At 42.7% G+C, this 10,543-nt stretch overlaps 1 protein-coding gene across 1 annotated transcript; it reads left to right on the forward strand.

Annotated features, from left to right (window-relative positions):
* Positions 1 to 1,069: 1,069 nt before the first annotated feature.
* On the forward strand, positions 1,070 to 10,411 carry IGFBP3 (insulin-like growth factor binding protein 3; the record flags this gene model as incomplete). The annotated part of the gene is made up of 3 exons (XM_009706359.1): positions 1,070 to 1,293; positions 3,875 to 3,994; positions 10,280 to 10,411. Coding segments are annotated over 3 exons (470 nt in total), but the record flags the coding sequence as incomplete, so codon positions are not given.
* Between the last annotated feature and the right edge of the window lie 132 nt (positions 10,412 to 10,543).

The following is a 10,543-nucleotide window of genomic DNA, read 5'->3' on the forward strand; positions in this document are numbered from 1 at the left end:
ACTCCCAATGATTTCCTTAAAAAAAAAAAAGAAAAAAAAAAAAAGGTGGCCGGCAGCCAAGGCAGCAACTAGTGGGACTTAGCTACTTAGCTGATAGCAATATCCAAACTTGACAAATTCCCTGGAGGAAACGCAGCCAGTTACAGTTACACTGCAGGAGTCTCCTAAGAGGGGAAAAATGCAGTGTAGACAAATACCTCAGAAGGTACAGGAACACTGGGCTTATGCAGTATTTTGGAAAAATGTGCTTCTCCTGTGTTTTTTGTGGATGGTAGTTTAAAGAGAAAATATTTTTTGAAGCTTGTGATGAAAGCAGATGCTTGTCCTTTGACACCATTACAGAATGAATGGCATTTTTTTGTCCATACTCTTCAAAATGTATTTTGTACACCTAGAAATGTTTATGATTTTAATAGCAGAAGAATGAAAACATGCTATTTTTTTTTCTTCTTTCCTGTTCTGTGTGTTGAATAAAATTAAGAAAGAAAAAGTGTTAAAAATAACTAACTAGAACCATGCAACTCAGCATGGTAGAATCTATTGTATTTGGAAAAAAAAAAAAAATTACCAACTTGGGGAAGACAAAAAGTCACGCTACAGCCCATAAGTTACCCAAGCCAGCCATGTTTAACTGAGGGTGATTAAATGAGCCTGTGGGTGGGCGGTTGCGGAGGGGAAGGCTCTGTGTCCCCAGCACCTGTGGGGCTGCTGCAGGCTCCTGCTCCGCCGGTGGGCAAAGCTGCCACAGACACCAAAGGGCAAGAAACTGGGGTGGTGGTGGCTTGCAGTGAAGTGGAGGTAGCCAGTTTTCAGGTGTTGGGCAACCCGGACGGGCGATGCAGTGGGGTACCTTGCAAAAGCTGAGAGCAAGGGGATGCTTTGGTTACAAAAGTCATCACTTGGCAGCAAAGGTGCTGATGCCTGCGGAATGCTGAGTTGTTCATCTTTTTATATATCACTGTTTTGTAAAGGAAAACTAAGTGCATAGACTAATCTAGTGGCTTGTTGCCCTTCCAGATGCAGCTGGCAGTTGATTAACATAGTTTCTTCAATGCATTTGTTCTTGAAGGAAATTCCAGTGATTCAGAAGAAGAAGACCGGAGTACCAGCAGCATAGAAAACCAGGCCATCCCAAACAGGGTGCCAGATTCCAAATTGCATCCACCGCACATCAAAATAGATATCATCAGGAGAGTGCAAGCCAAAAATACGCAGCGCTATAAAGTGGAATATGATTCACAGAGTACGGATACACTGAATTTCTCTTCTGAATCCAAACAAGAGACTGAATACGTAAGTACTTTTGTAAATGGAAAGGCATTTCCTAGCATGTGAGTGTGCGCGTGTGTATGTATATGCACGTTGTGCATGCGACAAGGTAAATAAACTAAATAACTAAATGGTAGTAATTATTGTAGCCATTTAGGGCATTCTGGCTGTTTAACTGGTAAAACTATTGGATCTGCAAATGCAGACAATCAGCAGACCCAGCATATCACGTTCAGAAAACAGAGAGACCTAACACAATGATGTTTACATAGATATAAGCATGATTTTCACTAAGTCATTTCTTAGAGATTCAAAGTTCTTGTTCACCCCTGTAATTATCACACATTTGTGTGAGTGGACTTAGGACAGGTTTAATAGTGTCATCATTAAATTGGGTTGGATACAGCAGTATTGGGTTGCAATAATAGAAAAAAAATGCTTCACGTTCAGTGTAGTGGCACTGTGGTCACACTCCATGGCGCAAATCAAGGGAGAGAAACTTAGGCTGGGTTGAGGATTAGGATCTTGACTGCTCAGTCATTGCCTGTATGACGTGCTGAGCACTGCTTCCACTTGCAGTCGTTGTTTGGTGCGAAGGCTCCCAGGCACACAAATCTGAGGGGAGAATAATTCCTCTTCCTGGACATCCTGGCTGATAATCCGGTGGTTATCCTTGTGCCCATGCCAGATGGCCTAAAAAATATATCTGGTTATATTTTGGGGTTTCATCAAAACAGTAGTGGTGAAACCAGACGTGGGTACCCATCTGGAAAAGAAGGTTTTGAAACATGTATGAGGTGGAAAGTTGTGTCTGAAGAGAGCATGGCCTCCAAGCTAGCACAGCAAGGGTGGTGAGGCTGCATGTTTAGTTTGTCACTGATGTCCAGCTGTCTAGTTAAAACACTTCAGGATCTGCCTTCCAGCATGTCCTCCTCCCAAAAACGTGAAGTAAACTGCCTACAGTAAAAGAATGAACTTTGGTAGATCTGAGGAAATAGGGTCCTGGTCTTAACTAGGATGAACTTTTGACTTAGGTGGTAGTTGGGCTCCATGAGCCAAGGTGCACCGACTTACCAAGGCTGCTGGTGTCTGTAAGAACCAGAAATAAGTCTGTTGGGGACAGGTGCCTTTGTCAGCAGGTGTCCTTCTAGCTGTGTCTGCGTGTTAGCTTTTGATATTGATCTCTCTGACTTTGGAAGCCTGCTTGAAAGTAATAACGGAAAAAAAAGCTGTTGATCTTTTTGTAGGTCTAACTCGGGACCAAATCTTTGAATGTGTGTGATTTGCAGTCAGCGTGTCTGAGCAGTTTAGTTTTTTAAGGAACTGCCAATAAGAGCAGCAATTCAAAGCACATATTTAGAGCTTGCGAGATTGATACTGAAAGAAAACATATGAAAGCAGCAAAGAAGGTCTTTGCTAACCAAAAAAATAAATTTTAAACTCTAGTAGAACTGTGGAGTCTGCATGCTTTCAGACACTTGCATGAAAGGCACTTTACACGAGCAAACTATTAATATTACCACTTGAAAGTATAAATGTCATTACTTCACTAATTAAAAATTGCACCAAATGAGTCTTTGTGTTGATACAGCAACTTAAACATTTTAAACCCGTGCAGCCATGCAAGGGAATTTTTTTGTGTCTCCACTGAAGCAGCAGGCTGGTGGACTGAGTCAGTGATGTGCCCAGACAGGAGTGTAGCTAAGCACAGAGTTAGGCTGAGACTCTTGAGTCCCGATCCCGCTGCTGAGACTGGCTGCCTTCTTGGCCTCTGGCAAAACGTGAACTCCTCTCTTGGTCTTCTGACTGCAAAGTTGGGCTTGTAACACTTTACTCCCTACCCTGAAGGGCTGCAGTGAGAAATAATTAGTTGGCGTTTGAGACATGCTCTTAAAAGTGCTTCTGGAAGTTCTTTTTGGCTCATTGTCCTAGAGCTAATCTTCACTACATCGTTGTCAGCCTTTTGCAGATGGAGAAAGTGAGGCAAAAACTGACGTACTTATCTAACGAGACTGTTGTGTGCCACCATTCCTTTGCATGGCTGCATCCATTTGGTTCAGCTGAAATTGGGAATTGTCCAAAGTTGCAGTATTTTTGTATATACACATACATTATGCCAAACTACTTGTTTTCGATTAAATCTGTTTCATGTAAGCTTTCAAATCCAGCAGAATCACTAAAATCAAATGGCATTAGGGAAAATCTACCAAGTGGTGTATTTCCAGTTGCCTACCTTCTTCTTTTCCCACTTGGTGTGAAGCCAGCCTTTCCAAACCTAAGTTATGTTGTATGTGATTGATTTACATACTGGTTAAGCCTTCCCATAGGTATATGTGGCTGTGATTTCAACTGGAAATGCCAGTCTGTGCCTCAGCATAGCATAGGACCTCCAGTGTTTAAAAACAGCTTTATCCTGAATAAAGCAGAAAGTCAGAATTTTGTCTGTGAATGGTCTTTCTTTTGACATATCCAGCCATCCCTTTGTTTTCATGGATTTGTTTGGGTTTGTGCTTCTTGCCCTTTAAGGATTTATTAACTCTTGTGTGAAAGACGATGTTTGGGAATGAAGTTTCATCTGTGTTTTCTAAAACATGCTCGTTGACAGGGTCCCTGTCGTAGAGAAATGGAAGACACTTTAAACCACCTAAAGATCCTGAATGTCTTGAGTCCCAGGGGCTTTCATATTCCAAACTGTGACAAGAAGGGGTTCTACAAGAAAAAGCAGGTAAGTACAGAATCTAGATCTTTTCAGTGAATGCACTTCACCTTTTCTGCATCTTTGCTGAAGGATCTTGCCATCAAGGTACAATATGTATCATTTTACAGAGGAACTAGTTCATTTCCAGTTTTAGGACCTGATCTGATGGTGCTGAACCTTGTCAAGTGGGGACAGTGTTTTTATTTTCTGTTGGTCATGACAACAGATTCATTTGAGAAACTTCATACCTGATCACACTTGAGTTGGCTGGTGTCCTAGATACTAATGCCGTTTGGTTTAAAAAAAGCAGCGCCTCTGTAATAACCCACAGAGCTAATGTTGCAGGCACCATATGACTGCAATAGATCAATGCTTTGAATTGTAAATAGCTGCTTGAGAGTTCCTAGAAGAACTGCACTGGATCATATTACAAAAAGCAACTCGAGAAAGGTATATATCTGTCCTTTATGTGCTACACAGATCGCTTCCAAAATCCAAGTCATGGTATGGTGAAAGTGATACATCTAGTAGTTACTCTGCAGCAAGGGTGGCTTCTCAGCCCTCTTTGGCCCTGAGGTTGTGACCTTTCTTGACAAGTGCAGGCCTAAACTGCAGGTGCTTATGCTTTAGTTGTGTCGGGTTGAGCTACGGCAGCGTTCTCCATTCAGTGCTGCCCTTGAAGCTCCTTCAAGACTTGGGGAAGTGCAAGACGTGCCAGGTTCTTTGCCTTGTGTGCACATCCCCTTTAATTCCAGTATTTAGTTAGTGACCTGTCTCCAAATATGTTTCTTGGTATAATTCCAAAATTTCCTGAATTCAAAAGTTTCAGATTTTCCTTAAGACAAACCCTCTGTAAGGACAGATTTTGTTTGTGGACCATCTTGCCTCTCCCATTTAGGTTCACGCGAGCCAGCCTTTCTATCTCTGGTAACCAAAGGAGCGGCTGACTCTGTTCCTAGCTAACGCAGTTCATCGCTTGGAAGTGAGAGGCCAACCTCCCACCAGGCAACCTTATTTTAGGAATGGTATCTCTCAATTTTTTGGCTTCCAGCTTTCTTAGAAACAGTCTTTCCCTTTCGGGTATTCCCTGGAGCTCTGCATGAAGCTGGCAGTGTCAGGTGGGGGGGGTTGCAGTAGGGGTGAGGTTTCCAGCCTTCCCTTCTGCCATCAGCCCAGCATTGACTGCGCTGTTTGACCTTCGATGCGGGCTGCTGAGCTTGTCTACGCTCCCCAGCTTTTCCCAAGCAGGTGGTGGTGGCAACTCCCAAGCAGGGACAGAGTTTCTTTTTTGTTGTCTGGAGTTTTGAGATGCCCATGTCTTTCATGTCCCACTGCATGTAGGCTAGCAGAGAGCGATGCTGACACCTCGGTCTGCATTTGTTCAGAAAATAAGTTGGACTGCTACGTGGAGTAAGACTAGGACTGTGTTTTGTGCCTGTGACATAAAAGCATATACTTAGCTACTCTAGAACAGCACATCATTTGCGTTCAAGGCACGCAAGCATACTGTAGCCCTTTTCCTTCTCTAAATATGACAGAAGACCACAGATTGGTATTTACTTTGTTCAGTAGATCTTCCTTTCATGTGTCTTCAGACTCTGAGTTTTTTTGCTTCGTCAGCAAAAAGGCGGTGGTTTACATGCAGTCTCTGGCATGTGTCTGTAGTAAATCAGATCCACAGTGAGCACGTATTAAAATGCCTTACTTTAAAGAATGACTGTACTTTAAAGTGCAGTCGTAGTTCTGCCACTGAGGAAAAAAAAAGGGAAATGCAGAGGAAAAAAAAAAAGACAGATAATACACTTACCTAGTCTTTGTTCCTGGAAGTTGATTTATGAGAATAAAGTGTTGGTAAGGAGCAAGGACACGCTTCTGCCCTCTGTGTAGTGTCTGTGCTGGCTGGAGATTTTCAAACTGCTTTAGGAAAAGTTCCTGCGCTATGTGCAACAGCCCGTCCAGTCAGCAAACACAGAGGATGAAGGGGCACTTTGATACCTGACCAGCCTTGTCAAGCGCCATGCCAATTTACACAGATCCAGTACTTTCAATGGTAGTTCGAGTCAACTCGGGATCTTGTAGGAGACACCTACAAATGGAGCCTGTGTGAGTAAATATTCTACATGAAATGCAGTTGGAGTGCTTCTCCTGTGAATGAACCTCAGCCAGCCCAGGGAACAGGCGTTCACAGGTAGGCAGGCAGCTTCTCATGTGAACAAAACACGTACCAAAAATAATATATTTGAGTTGCCCTTGTAGAATTAACTGCTAGAAGAAAGCATCAGTTTGAGAAGTGAGTGAGTCCATTCCAGGCTGAATTCACTGTCTGCAAGACAGTGAGACAATTGTGTGTGTGTTTGGTTTTCTTTTTGGAATATCAGTGTGTAGGTCTGATATCTTAGGCACCATGAGCAGGTGTCTGATCTTATTAACAGACTGCTAAGCTATTTTATTAATTTAATTCATTGCTATTATTAGCAGTGTTCAGTCTGTAATTCAATTATATTCCATTGTCACAACAAAATTCAGAATAATAGGTTAGGAAGTAGACAGTAAATCCATCAAAAATGAGGGTGAGCTGGGCATTTTTAATTCTGGAAACAGCTGCCAAAACCACTGGCTAGGATGATGATGTAGATAGGTGTGGGATGGTAGGAATCTGATAAATCATGATCAGCCTGAAAACCACTAAAATTAATTCAGGAGGCACTCCACATGTTAGTATATTCTGCCTTCCTGGTCAGCTACTCTTCCACTCAAGTTGAAAGCAGTTATTTTTCAAGACAGTTATGGATGTCTAGAAATGGACTTTTCAGGAGCAACCTATAGGGAGTAATTTGCGTATGTGAAACAGTTTTAAGAACATATATTTATCTGTCAGGGTATAACATGAAAAATACTTCACACTTTCTGTTTATATATAAACGTTTTTAAAATCAGACCTATTAAAATTTAGAATTCTTTGTCTTAATAAATCACACATGTAAGGTTGTACTGTTCAACTGTGGTATATTTACGTGGAATAGGTTGATACAGGCATGTTTCTGCCTCGAGCATGGAAAAGAAAAAGGTTTTGATGAAATTAGAATTATTATATGGGGCAATTACTAGAATTGCCCCATATTTGTGTACCAGAGCCAGATACTCACCTAAATGTGAGCTGGCATCCTTCCACTGAAAACAGAGCTGGGCTTGGCGGGAGCCAAAACGGCCCGAGGTATATGTCAATGCTGTCTGCAGTCTGTTCCAGGAGACCACAGTTGTAGCTCCACGGAGACCTCTAGGCTGACCAGGAATTCAATGGGATACCATATGCTTTGCTGTACCCCACGAATGCCTCTGCCGCACCTCTTTGTGGAAGGGAGAGGGGCAGGTGGCATGGAAGCTGGCAGCTGGTGTTTCTATCATAAGTAATTACCGGCTCCACCGGTTGGGCAGTTTTCCAGCTTTTTGGACTTCTGAAGTCATACAGAAGAGCTGGGCAGAGGCTGGAAATGTGTGTGGAGTACAAGATTGAGAAGAGCAGATATTTAGAAATACTTTTTTTTCCATTATCAACTGTCTACCCCTTCTGTAGGGAATGCAAGTTAGATGCTTCAAGGTAAAAGCATTGCTTTTGAATCCAATGCGCTTTACTATTGACAGCGTGGATGAGTGGGTAGTTGCAAATTGGAAAAGGTAACTTGTTTCCTCACAGAGTGTTGATTTCAGCTGTAGAATGAACTAAGGGTTTTGTTTTCCAAATGGGTTGTCTAGAAGTAATACTAGAAAAAATACTAGTAGTAGGGAAGGTGTTCCTGCAGACTAACTTCATGTTGTAGTTAATTCCAAAAATTGATGATGCAACTGTAAAAAGCAACCAAAACCCCCAACAACATGAGATAACTTTAATTGATCATTTGTTTTGAGAGTGATGCAAGCCTATGAATCAGCAAGAATTGTGTAACATACTTCATATAGTACTTCTAAAAGGGGAGGCTGTGTTACTATTATTAGCAGAAGTGTAGTTTCATTGCCGGAGCACCAGGCTGGCAGCCAGAAGTCCTGTGCTCTAATTTGGGCTTCATCTGTGCCTGCTCTATTGGGAAAAACAACTCAAGAACTGCTGCCTCAGTTTCCTTTTCTGTAAAATTTAAATTCTGCAAAGGCTGTCATTTATGAATTCCTCAGTTTTGAGCATTAACATTTAGTGACTTCTTCATATCGCTTAAGCTTGAGTCCAGTCCAGTTTGCCACCAAAATTGAAGGAAAATTTCCCATTGACTTCAGTGGACTTTGAGCAGCCGTTTACGGAAATCCTGGAGAGTACGTGCAAGCCCTAGTCAGGCTTTTGAGACAATAAACATAAGTTGTAAAACCTATCTTTAAAGATTGAGTACAGAAAACCAGCTGAACAAATAACTAGAACTCAAATGCAGCTAACCACGTAGTTTAGCAAATTATTAATGTAGCAGTTCTCTCAGTGGTTTGAACTTCTTCACCCTCTCCTAAAATAAGCTGATACATACTTTAAGCTTGATCGTGTTATCCTGCTGCCGTCCATTTGCACAGGGCTGATGCAGAAGGACTGCAAATTCAGAGAAAAGAAGGCATTGTGTTATTTCTGCATTGGCCTTGTTACTCAAAAACATGTCACAAAGGTAGATTTATTTGCAGTTAGGTGATTTAACATTACTTCGTTTACTCTGAAATAAACAAGATGGAAACTTGTTCAGAAATCTGTGTCTAATGTGTGATCTGCTCCCGTCTCTCTTTCACAAGTTCCTAGTGAAGACTGGCTACCCTACTCCATGGTGCCACAAATTAGTTGGCTTAGGGGCCAGTGTGCTGGTGCAGGCTGTCCCTGGAGTGACCCATATTCACAGTTCTGTCCAAAATAGCACTCTTTCACCTGAACTCCTAAACTAAGATGTGGAAAAGGTCAGGCACTTTGGGCAGCATATGAAGCCCAACACTTGCTTGATGTTTCTTAGTGTACCTGCACGTGGAAAAGACACTCAGCTTTATGAGCCACTGCTGTACCCACGAGGGAGATGGGGATGCGCCCATTAGACTCTGGAGAACAACCAGTTGAGAGGTCGTGGCAGAGTTTACCTGGCTTGTACCAGCCTGAACCTCTGAAATACCTGAATTGCTGCGAGTGTGATCTCAGAGGCAGCATTTGCTCTGCTTGCATGATAGCCTTCACAGTGTTGAGGGGCGTAAGTGGCTTCAGGCCAGCCTATTTTCCTTCATGTTGGCCGTGCAACAGATGAAACCTCAGTCTTTGAAAAGCTGGGTATGTTTGTGTTACCGCTTCCTTCATAAGTCTGTCCTAACTAAACAGCCACCTCTGTTAGCATTTGCAGCGAATCCTGTATCGCCAAATCGCAAATCTTGGGCTGACGTGGAGGCTATGTCTTGGCAATGAGGTTCATTGTGGCAAACCTAGTGAGATAATCTGTGTCCTGGAGACACGTCTCTTTCGAGTGGGTGAAAACCTTGCAGGGTCCGAGAGGTTCACCGTGTGTGACTGTGTCCAGGGTTGCGTATTGAATGCAACCTGCAGCGTGTCATCTCTTTGAGTCTGCCTTTTACCATTCTTGGTTCCTTGGGGAGAGCGTTACTTACTTAGTACATACTAGACTTGAGAACGCATTTTTACTGCGTTACTGTCTCTAAAGAAGTTTAGTGTTGTTGCCTGTGGTAGTTTAAGGTTGGTCAGCATTGCTGGCAAATTCCACCAGGCAACTTCTAAAGCTGACGTAGGTTATAGACTAGTATATAAGCAACCTTATTTATATGAAAATACACATGTAAAGTTCTAGTACACCTAGCAATTGTTGAAGTGATAACTCCATTAGAGAAGGATTATGTATTTGTCAAATACAGTATTGAAATTCCCCCAGCAAACAGATGCAAGCCAAGGGTGTTTATTGCTGCAGGGGCTGTTTGCAAGATCTGGGCTTTAGCATAGAACATACCTGTTAACTTTGTTTTCCAAAGACGGGTCCCAGTCGTCAGCCCATACTGTTGTGAGTAGTCCTGGTATGCAAAGGGGTAACTGTGCTGCCTGATATCATAGGGAGTAATTCATAAAGCTGTTTTCTCAGAGCAGTTTTATTATGGAGTAATTAGACCCAAAGGGGTAGAGGGACAGAGGAGGTAAGCTCTTATTGTAATACTTTGTAGTGGTAATAAATATTCTGTTTGATTCTGTCAGATATGGCCAGGATATGGAAGCACAGCTATCAAATGAGGAGGAATCCCTGCTATATAATGCTAAAAACAGAGAAAACAAAAATAATGCTAATGGGGTTTTTTATTCTGTTTCAGTGTCGCCCATCCAAAGGCCGAAAGAGAGGTTACTGCTGGTGCGTGGATAAATACGGACAGCCGCTTCCCGGTTACGACGGGAAGGGAAAAGGAGATGTCCACTGCTATAACTTGGAAAGCAAATGAGGGCTGGGTGTGGCATCTGTGCCTGGCCCCTGGACCTCGCCGAGACCTCGGAAGGGCTGGGCAAACACCATGGACTGCCTTGCTCGTGGAGTGACGAGCTCTGCTTCCTGCGGCGGACGGGGAGTCGCAGCCGTTACG

Source organism: Cariama cristata, unplaced genomic scaffold (assembly GCF_000690535.1).
Source record: "Cariama cristata isolate BGI_N322 unplaced genomic scaffold, ASM69053v1 scaffold45208, whole genome shotgun sequence".
NCBI lineage: Eukaryota > Metazoa > Chordata > Aves > Cariamiformes > Cariamidae > Cariama > Cariama cristata.